The sequence below is a fragment of the Leucopleurus acutus genome (assembly GCF_964270905.1).
Source record: "Leucopleurus acutus genome assembly, chromosome: 4".
Taxonomy (NCBI): Eukaryota; Metazoa; Chordata; class Mammalia; order Artiodactyla; family Delphinidae; genus Leucopleurus; species Leucopleurus acutus.
The window spans coordinates 71,924,585-71,947,145 of record NC_139146.1 but is presented as its reverse complement, the minus strand read 5'-3'; the positions used below and the strand labels follow the sequence as shown (position 1 = coordinate 71,947,145).

At 40.3% G+C, this 22,561-nt stretch overlaps 1 protein-coding gene across 4 annotated transcripts in view; it reads right to left on the bottom strand.

The window, feature by feature from the left end:
- DCUN1D4 (defective in cullin neddylation 1 domain containing 4) overlaps window positions 1-22,561 on the bottom strand; it is a 68,769-nt gene that overhangs the window by 16,800 nt on the left and 29,408 nt on the right. For all 4 annotated transcript variants that reach the window (XM_082838750.1, XM_082838751.1, XM_082838752.1 and 1 more), the window contains exons 5-8: window positions 21,072-21,163; window positions 13,109-13,179; window positions 7,755-7,846; window positions 1,166-1,274 (exon numbers count right to left, since the gene is read on the bottom strand). In XM_082838750.1, the coding sequence (XP_082694876.1) occupies window positions 1,166-1,274; window positions 7,755-7,846; window positions 13,109-13,179; window positions 21,072-21,163 (364 nt within the window). The remainder of the gene's footprint in view (window positions 1-1,165; window positions 1,275-7,754; window positions 7,847-13,108; window positions 13,180-21,071; window positions 21,164-22,561) is intronic.

Sequence of the window (22,561 nt, the reverse complement as noted above, 5' to 3'; positions counted from 1 at the left end):
GCTGACTTTGGAAGGAAAAAAAGCTCATGAAGCAAAACATTTAATCCTAAAAACTATGCATCTATTCTAAAAAGCATCTGGCAAACAAATTCTATATACAACTACACAAACGCTGTTTAGTAAAACACTGCAACTGAATTTCACCATGTTACTTCTAACATCTATACATTTTCATGCATGTCCTGATTTTACTTGAAGGTTGCAAAAATTCACAAGTGAGGACATCACAGTGTACTACTAATGTGTTATTATAGATGCACCGGATGTACAGATGCACAGATGTAATAATGTGTTATTACAGATGCTCATCAGCAAATAAACCTTTGGCTGAGCTAACAGAGCCAAAGCGAAGAAAAAGTGAAAAGATCAACACGGAGATAAGAAAAAAGAATTATTTGTCACTGAGTTCTCTGCTTAAAAAAAAAAAAAAAAAGATTAAAAAGAAATCATCAATCAAGAAAGCCTAGTCACCTGAACCCACCAAACACACAAACGTAACAGAAACCACCATTCTGCAATAAAGTGTAATCGTACATATGGGCCGTGGACAGTGAATGAACACAACGCCAACTTATACCTCAGGATTCGTTACCTTACGGTGACCAGGCTGAAAAATACAGCTTTATGTCACTCCAGTAGAACCACCTATTCACCTACTTGGACTGGCTCACTGCGTGACAAACAAGATGATCACTTTTCAAAATGATGACTAGAAACTATGTTTGAATAACGTCCACTGAAATTAGCTTACGTTTGAAATTCAAACGATTTTCAGATACGATATAGCACCCAAAATGAAACTGGCTTTGATCTGACTAACTTATTCCAGTCAACTCAATGGGTGAAGCTTTGCTGTTTCGTGAGAAGGAAAAGATTTGTCAAGCTTACCTAAGAGACATTTAGAACAGTGTCTATTACATGCCCATTTACAAGTTACTTCCTAAGCCAATCTCAAGAGCTATTAATAGTCTGTCACTAGAGCTTTTTGCTGACATACTACATTCTTGCCCAGAATCAGTTAGTATAGAAAGGGTACACATAGAGAGAAATTCTAACTAGCATCCTGGGAGTAGCTTATTCAACTTCCTTGCTGTAGTACGTAAAACAAACCTCAAAAGGGGAGGGAGAGAGAGGGAAACATCTGGATAGGCTCCAGAGAACTCACCCGTGCAAAGTCAAACGCATATCTGTAAATAAGTTTAAAGTTTGTAGAATCATTTAATAATGATCTTAAGTAATCCAAAGTATTTCTGAGTTTTTCTGTTGTATCACATCTAGAAAAACAGAATAAAGGCAAATTATAACCCGAGTTTTTTTTTTTTAACGTGGGGCAGTAATATAAAACACAATACCAAAAGACAATAAAAACCCTGGAGTTGGAACATGTCCACGATGAGCTATTTTCTTCCTACACTTTTTATTTTAAGAAATTTCAAATGTACAGAAAAACTGAAGGCCTAGTAAATACACACCCACATACCCATCCCCTGGGCTCACCATGAGCACTGTCACATGTGTGCTCACTCTCTCACATACATGCACTTTTTTCTGTACCATTTGAAAGTAAGTTGCCAACATAATGCCACTTTACTCCTAAACACTTCAATGCCATCATCACTCTTAATATCCTAGAAATGTTAACTTTCTGAGCTAATATATGACCCATGCGCAAATTTCCCAATTTTCCCCCCAGCTGTTCCTTTTCATCCGGGATCCAATCAAGGCTCGTGCACTGCTTTCAGGTATCTATCTCCTTAGTATCTTATCTAGAAGGTGTCCTGCCTTTTTTCTGTCTTTCTTGACAATGTCATTTTTTAAAAGACCAGACTAGTTGTTTTGCAGAATCTCAGTCTGTCAGATAATTTCCCTATGATTATATTTAGATTAAGTACTCATGATAAGAACTCTCCACGTGATGTCCTTCTCAGTATACTCCGTGAGGAGGCTCATAACGTCAGTCTGTCCCATTACTGGTGATATTAAGTTGATTCATTTGGTGAAGGTAGCATCCACCAGATTCTCCACTTAAACGGTACTCTTCGCCCTTCTGAAATGGTGTGTAATCTGGGGGATGGTACCTTGAGACTGACAATCCTGTTCCTCAACAACATTTCACCAGGTGTAACATTTTAGCATCTGTTGATGAGCCCTGCCTGAATCAGTTTTAACATCTGAAGGTACAAAATGGTGATTTTTCTAATTCTATCATGCTTTTACACTTACAGGCTGGAATTGTTCTATAAAGAGTTCTACTCACCATCTTTCTTACTTTCTAGACTTAAGGATTTTTGCCTTTTACTCAGTGTTATAATCTGCTACTGTCTTCATTCTTTTTGATGCATAAATTGTCCCTATTTGGGCACTGGCCCCTTCAAGCTGGCTCCAGTGTCCTTCTGACATATCCCCGTCAGTCTCTGAGCACGTACGTCCTCACTTTCTGGCACAAGATATTCTAGTTCACCTTGTACTCTCTCTATCCTAAACGTGAAATCAGCTATTTCTCCAGGGAGCCCCTAGTGATAACCATCTATTTTCACAGGTAAGAGACACACTGTTTAGTTTTCTTAAGTAGACTGATGGGTTATTTTTACAAACTAATTTTCTGTTCATAACATCTAGCCCTTAAAAATGAGAACGAAGAGTCATCATTTTCACTGACAATATTAAAGCTTTTCAATGCTGCATGTGTACCCTTGCGTTCCTCTGTAGAGCTTTTACCTCCTACTAAGTATAGGCAATACATATTACAAGTATTATCAATGTAAATATTTTACATACTTTATAAACTAAAATATGGTTCATAATAGAGCATACCAATGTATTTTTAGCAATAAATTTGTGAAAGCTTTTTTTTTTTGGTAGCTATCTACAAAAAACTCCCCAGGATCTACTGAGATGATAAAATATCTAAAAGTCAAAAGCTACAGTAAATATTTCATTTCTATGAGTCTACAACAATTTAGAATGTGCTTTATTTCTTCCTGATGTTTTTGAAAACTAGAAAAGATTAAAATTAGACTATTTTAGAAGTCAGAAAACCCTCCTTTAAGGGACTGACATGTAAGCTGAGAGCTGAAAGACAGGTGGAAACTAGATGTTTTTGGAGGCGAGGGCCTTCCACATTAAAGGAACGGTACGTGCAAAGGCCCAGTGGCAGAAGGGAGCATGCTAAGTCCAAAGACTAAAAGAAAACCACTGTGACTAGACTGGGTAGAGTAAGAGGGGAAGTGGTCCAAGATGAAGCTGAAAGGGAGGTAGGGCCAGACCACAAAGGGTTTTTGTGGTCCACAGTGGGTTTTTTTGTTTGTTTGTTTTGGGAGGTTTTTTTCGAATCCTAGAAACAATGGAAGCCACCTCCTATCATGGGAGAGACCGTGATCAGGCTTCCATCTTGAAAAGCCCACTCTGGATCTCTGTGGAGAAAGGTTAGGGAAGGAAACAAAGAGACACTGATTGATAGCCTAGTTATAGAGATTTACTGCCAGAACCCAAATGAAGGTTGCTGGAGGCTAAAAGGATGCACAAGAAAGCAGTAAGCAGAGCCTGTGAGGCAGGAGTGGGAACAGGGCTTACCTTGCACTGGGCACTCTACTGTATGGCTCGATTTTCTTACCAGGTATATAAATAATGAATAATATTTTATTAGTAATATTTTATTAGTAATAATATGGGGGAGGATCAAAGAGGAGGGAAACCAGCTAACCCCAAAACAAGGTTCCCCTCTTCATTTGGAAAGAAGGTTAAGGATGAAAACCACAGGAAACTGGCCAGATTTGGGCCAGTGGTTTAGTTTAGTTAGTCCTGCCCAATGAAAGGAAGAAGAGCAGTTGTTTGTTTCAACAGATTCTAGAGCAGGAACCACTCATTTAGATGACCACTGCATAGCTAAAAGAAAATAAAGTCGCTACAAGGTGAATATGACGTTCTGCAGCGTGCCTGGAAGCAAGTCCAGCCACACTGGCAAAGACGTCCCTATGTCTGCAAGACGCTCAGAGAGCTCACCTGGAGTGTCAAGCATAAAATGCCCGAAGTAAAATTTTCACTTCATGTATCTATTAAGGATGGGTTAGAGACGATACTGTCAATAAAGGGTTTAATCTGCTTTAAAAGGGGTCCTGTCCTGCGGAGACTGTGGACTAACCCCCATCAGGGAGACAGGCCGTTGAGTCACCCTGTCTGAACCGCAGGTTGCCATCTAGTGGCCACTCAACAAGGCCATCTGCAGAGGGGCTCAGTTCAAACAGAGGGCCTGTGAAGAAACAGGCTTGGCCTGAGACTTCTCAGAAAGCAGCCACATCATTCAACACATTTCCCCCTGCTTTTCTGTGTACCACGTACAAGAAAACTTGTGGTAGTCATACAGTGACAGTACCACACCGCTAAGGGGCATCTTTTCCCATGAGAAAATATGCATATACTGTGGAATGAAATCATTGCTTATTTGAACTTTGCTGCTGTAACACAGTCCAAAGCAACAGGAATCAGGATAATAATCCTCAAAGGTTATAAAATCAAAGGTAGCTCTCTCCCATTACCCTGGGACAGCCTTTGCCCCTTCACTTGGTCAGCCCAAAGGTATTTTTCCAGCCCATCATCAGTGCTCTGCAAAGTTAGCTACAACTCTAACACACTTTTTTGGGGTTTTGTTTTGTTTAGCTTAAACACTCTATAAGCTTAATTCATCAGAGGTAACCTTAAACCACATGTTGGAACAAGGCAATAAAAAAAACAGTCAATTAAAACAAGAGTTGGGAATTCCCTGGCAGTCCAGTGGTTAGGACTCGGCGCTCTCACGGACAAGTGCACGGGCTCAATCCCTGGCCGGAGAACTAAGATTCCACAAGCCGTGTGGCCAATAAATAAATACATAAATCAATCAATCAAGAGCTGTGCCTTCTCTGAGAACAACTGCGGGAACTTGGGGATAGATGTTCCCTACCAGCTGCTGTCACTGCTTCCAAGAGTCACAAAACATGGCCCTGGAGAGGCCAAGCACACAACTCCAGATGGCATACAGAAGACTGGTTTCTGGGTGCCCTGGGGAAAGCCACATTTCATCACTTCAACGTTCCTGGTTTTAGGGACATTACCAGGGACACCCAGAAAGTGGCAGAACCGATTCAAACCTCTCTGGTTCCAAATCCCATGGGTTTCCTATTGCTAGCATGCGCTCACTGTACAGTTATAATTTTTTTAGAAGAGGTTTTGTTATATACACTTTAATTCCAGCTTGAGTCCGTAAAACTTCACTGGACAGGTTTAATAAAGCCAAAAATGAGAAAAAAAGAAAAAATCCAAATAGAAGACAAAATAGATCATTCAAAAGATGGACTACTTTCCACCTTTAGAGCATATAAAGGATTAGCCTCTGAGTTTTCTTATTTATTGGGTGCAAATACCTTATAAATACAAGTAGCATAAAGAGAAGTGACCTTATTACTTTTGGATATTTTGCCTGAACACTGCTTCCAAGCTCCTGCCCCAAATGGACTTTGTCTTGTTCATGGCTTTTGTTTCCCCAGGACCTGGAATTCTGTGCCTGGCACACCACTGCCACTCAAATATTTGCTGAACAAATGACGAATCTAGGGAGGCAGGAGGGAAAGGGGGAGGAAGTTCTTAAAACTTGAAATTGTACTATTTTTGAACTACAAAGAACCTTAAAGGTTATTGTGAGTAATCATCTTCACCTCACTGATGAGGAAACTAACCTCAGAGTTTCACCTCACAAAAGAAAGCAGATTCCTCAATTCCTTTACAGTGGATCAGGTCTGTTACTATACCGTAAATTGCGAGGGCCAAGTGGCAGCATTCTATGGGAATCCACCTGCCACTACCCGGGTCACACAAAGTGGCGAGCAGAGTTCCCCACAAAGAGCTTGTGGAGCGCCCTCCAGCCCAGGAACATACGCGTAGGCCTCTTCCAGGAAACTGTGTATTTCAATTCCCAGGCAACGCAATCCTCAAAACATGGGCAAGGCCTGGCACGGGGTAATATTCTTTTGTAAAGGCAAATGTAAAAACGAATCTAGAACTGTCCAAAACTGGATACTACACCCTCTTAAGACACAGGAAACTGCCTGAAGAAATGCTGATGGTGCCTCCTCTAAAGCCATGAATAACATCTTGCTTTGGCTGTGCATTCATCATTACAAGGGTACTTAAAAAGGAGCCGCCATCACGTGCTCTATCCGGAAAGCAACAAAGGGAGGCAGCACGGAGAACAATGCAGGAGTTAGTAGGCTGAAAACTGTAAGGGGGTGTTTCCCTACATGACATACACAATTTTAGGAGATTCCAGAGACTTAAACCTAAAATTCTAGAGCATGCTGAGAGGAAAGCGTACCTGTAAAAGGGTGATCTGGCTTTTACCTAAAACGCACTTGTCATCAGACAATAGTTGTCAGAGAAAGAATGTGACTGAAGAATCAGAAGTCAGGTTTTCCTCCCATCCTACCACTTTCTTTCACAAATCACATACCCCTCCTAAGCCTCAGTTTCCCCACCTGTAAAACGTGCAGGGTAAATAAAGCCTGATCTGCCTAGGTAGCCGTGAGGCGCAAATGAAAGAACAGTGAACAGGCCTCATAAAACTACTAGAGCACAACGAAAATGAAGCACTGTTACCAATGACAAAGGGACAATGATATTGAAAGTTGACAAATTACAAAATTATTTAAATAAAACCATTTCAATTCCAATTTTAATCCAGTAAAAACTTAAGCCTATCATTCCTAGTTAAAGGAAAAAGAAAAAGAGAAGCCATTCAAGTACTTTAGATCAGTTACTATATTAAGCATTAGCACTTCCTCTTCAAATATCATTTGAAATGTTTCATCATCCACCTCAAGTGTATCTTTCAATGAGTAACAGAGAATGACAATTTGTTTTCTTGAGTGAAACTCTTAGCAAGCACACACACGTAAACACACACACACAGACACACATGCATGTAAGCACGAAGTGAACACATAAAACCAGTGATTTTTTCCCCTCAATTCTGGCCCAGGTAACATAAACAGAATCTTTATTATTATTATTTTTTTAATCACTAGAGTAATGAAGTTCTAACTTTGCCCAAAGCTAATATCAGAATATATCAAATAAAAGATATTGAATATCTTTACTTGACAAGTTATACTTCACTCAACTTTTCTCACTAATTATAAACCAGATGATAATACTTTGATTTTAAACCTGCGCTGTCCAATACGGTAGCCACTAGACACATGTGGCTACTGGGCACCTGAAATGCAGCTAATGAAGATTGAGATGTACCATAAATGTAAAATATACACCAGATTTTCAAGATTCAATATGAAAAAGAAGGTAAAACCGCTTTTAAAACTATTGGTTACATGTTGGAATGACAATATTTTGGATATTCTGGATTTTTAAGTACAATATATTAAAATAAATTTTACCTGTTTCTTTTTACTTTTTTAAACGTGGGTATTAGAAAATTTTTAATTATATACATGGCTCACATATATGAGAAAAGGATGGCCTATTTCTATTGAGCTATTATATAAAAACTTTAATTTCTAAAATTCATCCGTTATAGCCCTCCTCATCATAGGAAAATGGGGCTTGGTCTTCATACCTATGCACAGGTGAAGCCTGCCCAGATCCCCTGGCGGTCCTCCAGTCACCCAAGCCAGGCTCCACGAGACCCCAAGGGGGGAGGCAGGCAGCCAGGGGAGGGCAAGGACACCCACCCCCCACCCTTGCCCCAGGGTAGCCTCAGGACTTACTGTAGAGACGTCATTCCTTTTAACCATTCCTGTAGAGTAAAATAACCCATGTTTTGTGCATCCAATTTCCAAGCTAGGACGAGCATAACTACCTGTTTAAAACAAAAACAAAACAAAGCAGAAAGACCAATCAAATAAGGAGGACAGACCTCAGTAATTAAATACATTAACATCAGCCAAATGCTTCGGTTCACAGTAGTTTAGTCACTGAAATATGAACAAGGTAACTTCAAAAATGAGTTCTAGTTTGGCAAACATCTAAAAGTTTGATAATTCAGTCTGCTGACAAGGGTTTGGAGAAACATGACTTCTTATGCCTGATGGTGGAAGTGTAAAGCCATTAACCTCTCCCAAGGGCAGTTCTGCAGTATGTATCAAAACTGAAACCAGCAGTTCCACCTATGGAAAGTTATCTCATAGATACACCTGCACATATACACAAAGCTGTATAGTCAACAAGACTGACTACAGTACTAGTTGTAGTAGCAGAAGACTGAAAACAACCAAACATCTACTAATAAGGGACTACTTAAATACTTCTTTGCTAAACACATTCCGTACGAAAGAATACTATGTCACCACTGAGACAAATGAAGTGGAGCCATCAGTACAAACACGGAACAGTTTCCAAGATTTATTAAGTGAAAATGAAAAGAGTGAGGTGCAGAACAGAGTGTTAAAAACCCAAACAGTAGGTGGTGGGACACGGACAGTGGATTCGACGTTTGTGAGTTCAACTACATACACTGGGGAAATGATTTTAAAGTAGTCCAACACTCCACTTCGATAGCACTGTGCCTGCAATGAGCGCAGGATAAGCGGACAATCACTCAATCACTTCTCAGTGGGGCATCATCCTTGCTTTCCGTGCACCTTCTGAAACTGGGCAGACATGAGGAACTGTGACAACTCGGGTTTTTGACACCGCTCGTCACTTTTTCACTCAGCTGCTTTAGAGAAAAGGTGGCACCGAGGCAGTGATGGTGAGTTTAATAAATACCTAAAGGTATAAAAGACAAAATTACATTTCCAAGATGCCTCCAACTGCAAACTCTCCAGGGCTCTTACACAGGGACAGAGCTGAGGTCACCTGGACTGGGGGATGAGGAGGAAGCTCTCCCATCCTGTCTACCTCAAAGATCCAAGACAAGGTGAGGGGTAACTAAAAAAGAAAGTATGCCACTCCTAAAGAGGTAAAGAAAAGGGACAGGGCCTTCCTAGGACCGTCCTAGGAAGCTTTGCCACTCTGCAAGGCTGGCTATCTCTGGAGAGTCATTCACACAAAAGGGAACCCGAGTACAAAAGAGGAGCTCACACATACACTGCTGAATGGCTTATACGTCCATTTGTTGTAATAAAAAAAAGAAGGCAATGGGAAGGAAATAAATGTTCCTGCATACAGTTGGCCAGGGACTAGCATACTCTGCATTTGGCAGTTAATCTGATTTCTTTACCCAGGACCTAAATGCTTCATTTCATCTAACAGAAGAACTGCCCCAAACCATTAAACTACAATCCATGTGCCCAAATGGGTCAGAGGGTGGTGACGGTGAAAGGAATCCGGGTGACATAACATGAAAAATTGAGGCAAGCCAAGACATGGAAGCAACCTAAATGTCCATCGACAGATGAATGGATAAAGAAGATGTGGTACATATAGATAATGGAATACTACTCAGTCATAAAAAAGAATGAAATAATGCCCTTTGCAGCAACATGGATGGACCTGGAGATCATCATACTAAGTGAAGTAAGTCAGACAGAGAAAGACAAATACTATATGATATCACTTATATATGGAATCTAAAGTATGACACCAATGAACCTATCTATGAAGCAGAAACAGATTCACAGACACAGAGAGCAGACTTACGGCTACCAAAGGGGAAAGGCGGGGGCAGGGAGGGATAAATTAGGAGTTTGGGATTAACATATACACACTACTATATATAAAATAGATCATCAACAAGGACCTACTGTATAGCACAGGGAACTCTACTCAATATTCTGTAATAACCTACATGGGAAAAGAATCTGAAAAAGAATAGATACATGTATGTGTACAACTGAATCACTCTGCTGTACACCTGAAACTAACACAATGTTGTAAATCAACTATACTCCAATATAAAATAAAAATTAAAAAAAAAAAGAGCATCAACATATTTTTAGGCTGTTGTCCCTGAAAATGAATCAAAAAATACAATTTCACATCTGCCTTATATTACTTTTTGTAATAGAACCAAAGTTTTTAAAATCCCAAACAACAACAAAAGGCAAAATAAAAGCATAACACTCCCCACCATGAGGCAAGCAGCCACTCAGACATCACTTTAGATGATTTAATTAGGCCCTGAGAGCCAAAGGGCACATGAAGGACTCCAGAACAACTGCATTCAGGAGGTTCAGAAGGTCTGTCCTTCCAACTGCCAATGAGTTCGTTTGTAGACTAAAAATCTCCAGCTTTGTTTAATTTATACCTGGAAGATTAATGCAAAGCTTTCTCTTGGTGCTGACTTTATGGTTTTCTACTTTGGAGATTAGTATCAGTGAGAACCCAGTAAATCTCTAGGACCTATCAATCAAATATCAATTCAATCAGTACTTACCCATTTTTTTTAAGTCACTAGGTTTTTTAGATTTTAAAAATCTACATTACTAGGTAGATAACTAGAACCGATAAGTGAACCAATTTTTCTACATATTATGCACATCACCATAAAACATGATTGTTAAATTGGTCAGAAAATGGTGACTTGAGAGACCAGGGGCCTACTAGGAAGGATTTTCCAAAAAGAAGGCGTTACATGTTCTTCAAACTATTCACACATTAGTGGATTTTCTCCTCATCCCTCAGCGTTTCTTGGAATTCTGACTCCTGTGTATCTATTTACATATTTTCTAATTCAAACTTTGTATGTTCTCAAACATTACCTATAACTCAATCCTCTATTAGAAGGATTAAAAATTCCACATAAACACTTGTTAAGTTAAAAAAAAAAAAAAACGGTTACGGTAAAGGAACACACATACAAGTATGCATGTAATGTGGCCAAACAGCCACAGCAGATATTCACGATGGGCACTTCTTTACACAAACAGACCTTTCCCTAGCACAGCGAATCAGGAAGCTAGCTACTTAAAGGATTTTTCTGTTACCTTAGTAAATGGAAGTTGAACTGAATTTTACAAGCCTGCTTAAATTTCATAAGCTATAAATATCAGGCAAGGTGAGGGTTTTAAATACTTTAAAGTGCTCACTCATCAATGCAGACAAGCCTCTAAAAAACTATTTTTGTGCTGGTTGTTCAAACAATTTCTGAAATTGGGAAGTATCCACAATTGATGGCTTATCAGAATTTACTTAACAACATTTTTCCTTTTTAATGATGAATAAAATAATAAAAATTCTATTAGTGGCATCTTAGGCTTGAAGTACAGGAATCAATACTTTGGAATAATAGTCTGAACTCGGTCGTTCAATCTTCTATGTGATTCAACATTTCAAGACTATTTCTACTGCTACAGAAATAGAAAACTAAAGACTCATAATTGCCAAAAAACGATAATAACAGTAGCTATTTTTTACTGAGTACTGGTATTTGGGGCTGAGGAACTTTAAAGAGCTGGGCCTCCCTGTTTTCTCGGTTAGAATCGGTGTCAGCACTCCTCCCACCCGACAGGCCTTTCTGGCCCTGAGAGTAGATGCCCACCTGATCCCTCTCACACTGGCGGCCCGATGCCTCCCAGCCTCCCCACCACTGGGCCCTGCTACCCACCCCTCTGATCACATGCTGATTACTGCCCCCTGGGTGGAACCTCTGGATCTCCTCTCAGGCCCAGCTCACTCTCGCCGCTTTTATACTACTGTCCAGAAAACACTGCCAACCTTGGCCCAGCCCCTGTCAGAAAACTTCCTTCTTAAAGTCCATGAAATGTTTTTGTCTGTCTATGACCAGGCTATGGACTAGATCAGGCAAAATACTACTGACCCACCTGTCCCCAAACCTCTGTACCAAACTCAATAATTTATCAAGACACCTGAACTAGATTACATTAAAATAAAAATACAAGACTAAAATACATGTAGTAAGTTAAAGACAGTCCAAAGGCTCTTTAGAAAATTTACAGTGTTACTGGGGGTGGGGGAGTGGGGAGACAAAAAAAAATTTTTTTAATTAATTAATTTGTTTGTTTGTTTGTTTTTATTTTTGGCTGCGTTGGGTCTTCATTGCTGCGCATGGGCTTTCTCTAGTTGTGGTGAGCGGGGGCTACTCTTTGTTGCGGTGAGCGGGCTCCTCTTGCTGCGGAGCACGGGCTCTAGGCACACGGGCTTCAGTAGTTGTGGCTTGCAGGCTCAGTAGTTGTGGCTCGCGGGCTCTAGAGCGCAGGCTCAGTAGTTGTGGCGTGTGGGCTTAGTTGCTCCGTGGCATGTGGGATCCTCCCGGGCCAGGGGTCGAACCCGTGTCCCCTGCATTGGCAGGTGGATTCTTAACCACTGCGTCACCAGGGAAGCCCAACAAAATTTTTTTAAAGAAAAAAGTGTGAAGTCTCGAAGAGCATGGTATGCATGGGTACCAGATATCTCACCAACAGTCTGAATGAAAGGGATGATCCCTAGAGAGCTCTTCCAGAGCATAAATTCATTTAGGATATAAGAGGTATTTGTTAAATTGGAGGCTGATGTAATATTAAGCTGCATAGTTAATGAGTCAGAGCATTTGTATGTTTCATTTTGCAGTAAGACAAATGTGAGAATAGGAAAAAATATTCAAAAATAACATGATAAGAATTATGCAAAAATAATGAAGCATATAAAAAAACTTCTAATTAAATGTTTTAAAGGAAATACTTAGGGGCTTTACAATAAAAAGCAATCACTTTCTGAGCTAAATTCAATTGGAAGTGAAGGAGCTGTGAAAAAACCTTTTTAATTATAACCTATTCAAAACCCTTATGAATAATTAATTATTCAAAGTCCTGGACAAATTCTACATTAGGCTGGAACAACTACGGAGGGGGACAAAGATACACAAAGCCCTCAGTCCCCCAGTCCCCAGTTATCCGTCATGGTAGGCACACATGCCCACACCACTTTTTAAACATCTAGTTTAATTACTTTATTACTATACCTTTTAGAAACAAGAAATTAAATGAGAGAATAAAATGACTGACTGTAGTTACACCATACCAATTGCAAAAAAACTTTTGCTTACAAACCAATTTAGAATTGGAACTTATTTCTTGGATTGCCTCATAAAAACTAATGCACCCTTACTTCTTCACTGTTGCTTTATTTGCCAAGAGACAAAATCAGATCAACTGATCTACCCAAATTAGTAAGTTAGACTTACATTTTCTGGTTCGACACCAATGTCTTCACAAAATTTCTCCATGCCTTCGGGACCTACAACATCATCAGTACCTGTGATGAAATGCAATTTATAGAAATTAAATCTAACCATGTACATACACTATTACTACTATAGTAGTAGTATACTGTTAAAATACTTTATTATTAAAGTAAACTTAGATCAAATAACACTTAAAGACCATAAATCCTTTCTGAAGGAAGAAATCACCAAGAATATATTGAAAAATGTTCTAGAATTTCAGTTCTATCTTTAAAGGATTCTGTTCTGCACATTTAAGTCAGTTTACGGCCAAGTCCTTCAACCTGTGGCTAGAGGGACACATAATTTATGTCTAAAGATAAGGCTACAGGCATTCAATTCCTGTTCTTTAAAGTAGCTTAAATCTCTATTCTTATTTTGGTAATAATTTCAACACATACAATAATTTTTGGAAACACAGCAAAGAACCACCTAATATTCTTTTTAAAATTAACTGGGAGATAACATAATTGTTTCTTTTACACAGAAAAAAAAAGCAAGCAGTCTTTTTGTTCTAGACAAGGCAACCCCTTCCTTCACATTCCACGTTATCTCTGTTTCTTCCTGAAAGAACTGTCCACATGTCCCAGCTCTACTGTAGCCCCCATTCATTCTTCAACCACTGCAATCTGGTTTTTGCTCATCTCCCTCCACTGCAACTCTTCTTGCCAAGGTCACCAATAAACTCCTAATCGCCACATCCAGTAGACACAGGCAATCTTTATTTTATGTGGCCTCTCTGTGGTAGCTGAGATTATCCTCCTGTAGCATCTCAACGGGGGCACCACCAGAAACAGAAACTGAGGCATCATCCTGGAGTCCCCCCTTCTCCTACATTCTCCAGAGCCAATCAGTTACCAAGTGCACTGCCAATTTTACTTTCCAAATATTTCTTAACTGCACTGACCTGTTCAGATGTCATTCTCTCACTTAGATGACTACAGCAGTCCCCTCAGGATCTCCCTAATTCCAGAGCCTCATCCCCCTCGGACCCATCCCTTACAAAGCCACCTGGAGGGTCCACACCTCAAACACAAACTCCTTCGATTTTAAGTTCCCTACTACCTACGGATAAAGTCCAAAGTCTCTGGCATATCAAATAAGGTTCTCTATGATCTACTGCGTCCCTTCCTCTTCAGCCTCATAGCTTTCCACCTTCATATCAAGTTTCTTGGAAATAAAAGAATCAAACAGATATTGCTGAATGAACAAAAATTAAGATCCAGAAACACCTACCCATTGTTTGCTATGCACACACATCCTGACACATACCCAACGCAGTACTAACTCTTTGTGGCCTCAGCCCATCTCCCTCTCCCCTCCCCCCATCTTCCCATACCAGCTTCTTCAATCTTTAAGACAGGAACCATACAGGCAGTCCTCCCAATCTCCCCACCCCCAGCAGCACAGGCTGGGTCAGGCAGTCTTGTGTGACCTCGTGCAATGCTAGGAATGCTTTTCTCACATTTGCATTAAGTCCCAACTCATCTACCTTTCCTTCTAAATTCCTCAAGTGTAAGAACTATTTATTCTTTTAAAAAAAAAATTATTTATTTGGCTGCGTTGGGTCTGAGTTGTGGCACACGGGATCTTTTACTTGCGGCATGCAGGATCTTTAGTTGCGGCATGTGGGATCTAGTTCCCTGACCAGGGATCGAACCTGGGCCCCCCTGCACTGGGAGCACAGAGTCTTAGCCACTGGACCACACAAGAATCACTCTACAATCTTCCATAGCCTTCAGATCTAGCAAGCTGCCAAGACCAGCAGGATCCACCATCTGAAAATGTCTCAGTTTCATTCAAATATTATCTACTGGGCACACCCTGGAGCGATGCATTGTAGAAGTGGCTAAAGAGGAGTAATCCATGGTCCTTGCCCTCCAGGAAGGGAGACAACGCATAAGAGTAATTTCAATACAGTAATAACTAGATCACAATAAAAGTGTAAGGTGGTTGTTCTCAACAAAGGATGACCATTAAAATCACCTTGGACAGTCTTGTGTCACTTTTCTGCTTCTAATCCTTGGCTCCCCCTGAAGTCCAAACTCAGGCTCTTCCACATAATCTAGCCAGAGCAAATACTTTTTCTGCATGTGTTGTTTTCCTTTTAATCAGAAATGTGCTACTTTGTTACAAAGAGTTTTATTTCACATATTCAAATCTGTTACTTTTCTGGGACTTTCTTTTTTCTCCTTTTATTTTACATGTTTTTCTATGAATTCTTAATTTTTTTATCTTGATTATGGAGGGAAAATGAAAGTTTACTTAGTTTTTTGGGCAACATTAATACATGAACATGATATAAAATTTCATTTAAAAGTAAAACTGAAAATAAAAATGTTAAAAAAGCAGAAGTTTCCTCCTAACTTCTCTCTACTCCCCAGAGACGACCACTTATTAAAGAATTTCTGGGACTTCCCTGGTGGTCCAGTGGTAAAGAATCCGCTTTCCAACGCAGGGGACACGGGTTCGATCCCTGGTCAGGGAACTGAAATCCCACATGCTGCGGAGCAACTAAGCCAGCGCGCCACAACTACCGAGCCCACGCGCCTCAACCAGACAGCCCACGTGCCGCAAACTACAGAGCCCATAAATAAATAAAAGAATTTCTTTAAGAACCCTTCCCCAAATTAGCCATTTTACAAATTCTACCTGCAGAATATATATACATATTTATTTAGTTTTTCAGGCAATTCTCTTTGGCTTTCCAGGTACACAACAATTCAATCATTTCACCTTCAACAAATGATCATTTTTGCCTCCTCCTTTCCTGTATTCATGCCCCTTCTTTCTTTCTCTTACCTAACAGCATTAGTTAATAACTCCCAAAACAATGGCAAATAAGAAGAGTGAGAGTGGGCATCTTTATCTCATTCCTGACTCAAATGAAAATACAGTTAGCATTTTATCACTTGGGTTTGAGTGTGCACAGTCCCGCATGTGGGCACTCATGTGTATATTACACACAAACGATATATGAAGACATTCACCCGATGAAATGTTCAAATAAAGAAGCCCAAGAAAATAGAGTAAAAAGAGAAAGCCTGCCTTCTTCCTTTCCTTACGAGACAGGCATGTATCCTCCCAGACCTTTTTGCTGTGTTTTTATGTATGTGCAAATATACGGTGAAATGTACCCCTGAATTTGTTTATCTATACACTTGGGTTCATACTGTACCTATAAATTCTACACCTTGGTTTTTTCACCAACTGTGTCTGATAATTTTCCTGTGAGAGTACCTAGCTGACATACTTACATTACCCCCCTGTAGGTGACTGTGTGTGTGCGTATACCATGTTTCATCGTTCTTTTCCTCATTCCACTACTGTAAAGTATTTAGGCTGTGACATTAAAAAGTAATTATTCTCATATGGAAGTATCCATCTATTACTATTTTGCTAAGAGGTTTGGTTGTAGGAACAGATGACTCTTTGGTATCTACTGATGGAACTCATTGGCAGTTGGTTGCACAGAGCTGAGAAAAAAAAAAAAGGTACTTATAATCTTAAAAAAATTTTTGTCTTTGGCTTCTATTCTTCGTGATTTAAAAAAGCTCTTTTACTGCAACCTATTCTTGAGCCTGGCAAGTCACCTGCCCTTCCCCTGCCTGTGCACAGGGCCCTGGGGTCTCCCAGCTGGCTGTCCCACTCACACCCCCTCCAACCTGGCCTCCTCTCCCTGTCAGTGCTCATTACAATGACGATGCTTCTCATTTGTTTGTCTGTTTGTCACACCAGAAAATAAGCTCTGAGTACAGTGCTTCTGTCATCCACACACCAGAGCCTGGCATGTAGCAGGCCCGCAAAGGTTGGCTGAGGTACACTGGGCAGTGGTAAACATTAAGTTAGCCATGCTTTTTTCTTTTTTCCACATTTTATGCAATGCCATTGTCAGGTTACTTATATACACATGCACCTGTGTATTTGAAAAGAGCAAGGTTTTAACAATATGATCTGCAACGGCATGACTCATGTTACCTTAATATTTTATCCTAAAAATATTAAATATAGCTTATCAGTCAACATTACTTAAAGGCTACCCATAATCCTGATATCTACAACAACTTTTCCTTTCTTCTCATTATCATTCCCTTGTACACATTTAGATCTATTTGTAATCACATTGTTCATTAGGATTATGGGTATATTTACACTAGATGTATCATTTTACCTGTAGAACTGAACAATCTTAATCTAATAAATAGGCCAATGGTTAACACAAAGTGGATTAAAAGTGGGTTTGAGGGAGATGGTTTAAAAGCTATAGAATGCCCTGGTGAAAGATACTAGAGATACATTTACAAGGCGGATGTACTGACAATAATCTAGAAAAAAGTGGTCCTCCCACTTTCACTGCCATTTTAAGCAGGGGCCCCTAACTAAATATACTTTATACTAACTAAACCCTTTCATGAGAGCCCAAGATGCTCATGGCAGAGTTTCCATAATCACACCATGCTGCATCTCTGGGGCAAACGGGGCCACGCTGTCTCCTTTGCCAAGAAACCTTGTCAGCAAAACTTTTGTCTCCTTTGTCACTTAGCACCTACTCCTGGTCCCAAATCTCACTTTGGTAAACCAAGAAACAATTCTGCTATAGAACCTAATCGAAAGTAGAGATGAAGGGCCTACAGTCAGGATTTGTAGAACTTTTATGACCTACGTGTGTGAGCTTCAGTGTGACTCTGAAATGCTGGCACTTGTGTATCTGGTCTCATCTCTTACTCTTAGATATATCTCAGAAAGTGGAAGTTATCAGACAAATCATTTATGTAAAACTGGTTATTTTAATGAAAAGAAATGGGATTCCAGTTTCAGACGGAGGTCTAAACAAGACACTCCCCCAATCTTACCCCCAGCAATCCTTTCTAAAGTCACAGAGGACTCAAGTACCAAAGTACAAAAGGGAGTAAGCCTATAACCACAGAGAACAGGACAAGAGCCCCAGTGGAGAGCATTTCATTTATTAAATCTCTGAGAATCAGAAACTGAGTTGACAGGGATTTAAAAAGGTGAGAGGCTGCAGCACAGGATGTGCAAAAGAGGGCTGGGACTAACTGGCCAGGCAGGATCTGGGAGGAGCTGGGCTCAGGCTAAAGGAGTGCAGAGGACAGGGCAAGCGTGGAACTGAGGACTCTGGGAAGAACTAAGGTCCATCTGTGTAGCACAACTGCAGCACCAAGGCCCCTACCACCCTCCACTGCACTCCGGATTCAGTGCAGGGAGTCAACCAAAAGCAGATGGCTCTCTCCGAGGGAACAGGAGCACAGTGAGGGGGGACAGGCCCTCACTCTAGCACAGGGGGCCCACGGCCTCACTGTCTGCTCCCACAGATTTGCCAGAGCACAACCTTCCAGGGACTTCTCGCCATGCATTTTTCTTGAATAATACTTATCTTCAGTTTTTATTCATGTAGTTGGGATATTAAAAAATGAGGACTTCCCTGGTGGCGCAGTGGTTAAGAATCCGCCTGTCAATGCAGGAGACACAGGTTCGAGTCCTGGTCCGGGAAGATCCCACATGTCGCGGAGCAACTAAGCCCGTGCATCACAACTACTGAGCCTGCGCTCTACAGCCCGCATGCCACAGCTACTGAAGCCTGCACACCTAGAGCCAGTGCTCCACAACAAAGAGAAGCCACCACAATGAGAAGCCTGCACACCGCAAAGAGTAGCCCCCCGCTCACCGCAGCTAGAGAAAAGCCCACGCCCAGCAACGAAGACCCAATGCAGTCAAAAATAAATTAATTAATTTAACAAAAAAGAAAGCAGGTGCCAGTTGTTCTCAATTTCAAGCTATTTTCCCTGATAAAATACAAAAAAAGCAAAAACTAAAAGGGGGGGCATTAATAAAAATAGGTGTAGCCACACCCACATAAACTTCTCGCAGTGATGAAATCCCAAGGAACCACCTGGCAGGGGCCTCAAGGAACCTAAAGAATGTGGCTTAATCTTTATCCCAAATGTCACCTTTCTGAGCCAGAGAAAAGCAAACAAGTAGGAAAACTGTACCTTGCTTCCTTTTAAAAGAAAACAGAAGTGTGGCTTTTACTATGGAAAAATTCATATTTGCTTATAAAGGAAGACACAAAGAATATCAAAATAGCTGTGCTATGGTGGTGGGATTAAGTATAATTTTTCTGTTTAAACTTTCCTTTTTATAATATATTTCATAACAATAAATGTGAACCAATATGAGAAAGCAAGAGATCTTCATAATCAAAGTGATATGAACATGAGAAAACGTTCCATCATTCAGACCCAAGTACTGAACACCTGGAAACGTGCTAACCACTTTCATAAAACGTCTTCAAGAGATTCATGTTCTCAAGACCTAAAAACAGATAAATTCTAATACTACAGAAGTGTCTGTACCATGTGTCTGTGCCCTGCAAACAAAATCCAGCTCAAACTAGTTCAAATAATGAAAGAGAATTCACTAGAAGGATATTGGGGTAGCTCACAAAAATCCAAAAAACTACAGGAATCAGGATCACATCCTTTCAAGTCTACCACCGGAAGAGAAAGATGCTCTTCTCCCAGCTTCAGTCTGAAAACCCTAGGAAATTTTATCTGATTGTCCTGACCTGGGTTACTTGGCAGCCCCTGGAACAATCTCTGTGGCCAAAGGGGCAAGATTTTTATCAGAAAAAGCGTAGGTAGGGGTAGGAGGAAAACACTGGCCCCAGGAGGAATCCTCATTTTGATACCCAATAAAAGGGTATCAAAACCAGCTATGGGGCTTCCCTGGTGGCGCAGTGGTTGGGAGTCCGCCTGCCGATGCAGGGGACGCGGGTTTGTGCCCGGCTCCAGGAGGATCGCACATGCCGCGGAGCGGCTGCGCCCGTGAGCCATGGCCGCTGAGCCTGCGTGTCCGGAGCCTGTTGCTCCACAACGGGAGAGGCCACAACAATGAGAGGCCCGCGTGCCGCAAAAAAGAAAAACAGTTATGAACGATGTCCTTCCTTTAAGAGTACAACGAAGGCTATTAAGCTAAGTAAGCTAAGAGATGCATAGCAGCTTGTCATATGGAAAAGTGGAGAAAAACACTCCAGGCAAAGGGATGGCACTGAGTTAGTTGTCTTTTATCCTGTAGGTAGCAGGGATTTTTAAGTGGGGGGCAAGGGTGCAGCGGATTGTTAGGGAATGACATGTATGATCTGTTCCGTTTATTTTATTTTTTTTCAAATAATACAACAGGAAACACATAGAACCTGACTGGGAGTAGAGACTGATGTCAAGAAAATTAGTTTGAAGGTCACTGGAAATGTCAAGTTGATAAGTTATGATAGGGCCAGAAATATGGTGGGGAAGAGGAAAGGTAAAAGAGCCTTCAGTTCAAACTTGTCTGAAAATTTTTCTTTCCCCCTTTTTTACACATACACAGCCACAAACACAAACAAACCCTTTATTTCAGTATTACATTATCCAACCAATTATAATAAGTTGCAAAAATGGGATTGGATTTAAGACATTTTAAATGACAAAACAAACACTGTCAGCCAAATGATCTTTCAAACTAGAGACACAATATAAGAAATTCCATTGCGCTACATAAAGGTTCAAAGCAGCAAAGCTTATTTTAACTTGGATGCATAAACCAAATAGTCACCCATTACCAGCATTCTCAAGAGGTTTCCTAGCAATCCAAAGTATTTCTCCCAAGTACATTTCATCTTTTCAGTTCCCTTCTAGTGTTCTGAATTCTTTGGCTTAGCTGCTGGCTATAAATAGGACATTTGGTGATCTGTTTCAACAGTGTTCCCTCCCGAAAACAGGGAGACGGACACGGACACACGGACACACACACACACACACACACACCCCGAAATTCGAAAAGTACTCCTTTTTAATTCTTTAATCTCCTCTAAGGCACTCCTTATTTTTATGAGGCTCAGTCTCAGATGATATAAATGATTACCTACCTGCATATTCATAGAACCATTCTAAGCACCTCTTACTTGAAAAGGCTTCTTCTTCAGTCTTTATTCTAGTTGTATCATATTTTCTATACATGCTAGAAATCAAGAAAGGGGTTTTAAGTTATTTAAAGTAAAGATACTGAGTTTTTTTAAGTAGCAAATAGTTTTTATTCTTTTACCCAACCAAACATCTATTCAGTCAGTATTTCATGTATATTTAAAATATTTCACTTCTTGCATTTGGAAGCTTCAGCTGTTATAACTATAGTTTTAAACACAGTCACACCCAGTATAAAATTAAATGGTAAGCACTTAATACAGGTTTTTCTCTGATGAACAAATAATCAGTAAAAACCGAAGAGAACAAGTATTTAATATACTCCTTTCTACCTCTCTAGCCAGAACTAACTACAGAACACTAGTGATACAGCAAGAAATGTGGATGGTGTTTCTTCAACTGGTGACCCTAGGACTCGCTCATGTCTCTGCATCAAGTTCTCCTGACTCCCGTGCCGTACGAGTCAGGTTGGGCGACACATGGTCTAAGGAAGAACCTGGCAGTATTAGACACCTCCAAGGAACTTGTCAAGCAAATAAAAAGAAACATCAAATTATGTCCAAGCCTCCAGGAAAAGAACCTCAGGAAAACGAAGTACAGAGAATCCTTGGCTTCTGCCCTTCTCCTATCATGCCCTAGCATTGTGGAGACAGACACATAAGCTGGAGAACTGAGTCCGTAAGCACAGCAGCCTCCTCCTGCCAACACTGTGACCCTTGGCAGGGATTCCTTATTTCATGATGACACGGGGCTGAGAACCAAGACAGGCCCTACTTGGGGAGGGGAGAAGCAGCAGTACTTTTAAAATAGTGATTTTGATAGAAAAATTATGAGTATTTATATATAAATTGTCTAAATAGTTATATAAACATTTATGAACACAGTTTTTATTTACATAGCATATAATATAAAATCATGTATAATTCTTTTTAAAAGAGCATTTATTCATGATCAAGACTTTCACCAGAATATCTGTATATACCGCTGATCAGAGATTCTGGGTTTCAATACCCAGAAAACCCCCAAAACATGGTTATAAAGTATTAAGATACTGAAACCGCAAACCACCACTTTTGTATTTCTTCTATAAAAAGTAGCCATCCCACCTGGAAACAAAGGTGGATACTGTCCAGGGGTTCAAACAGATTTGCTCCAACCCTGGGCCTGGACATCCTATCTCAGCTCAAAGTCTGTAACTAGTCAATATCCTGGAGACCTCTATATGACACTGTAATGACTGAATCACTTAAAAATACTCTACCTAAGAAAGGACAATGGAATAACATTACCAAAACAAAAAGATACCAATACATGCTATTACATGGATGAACCTCAAAAAAATTATGCTAAGTGAAAGAAGCAAGGCACAAAAAGACCATTGACGTGAACTGTTCAGAAAAGGCAAATCGTAGGGACAGAAAGTGAATCTGTGGTT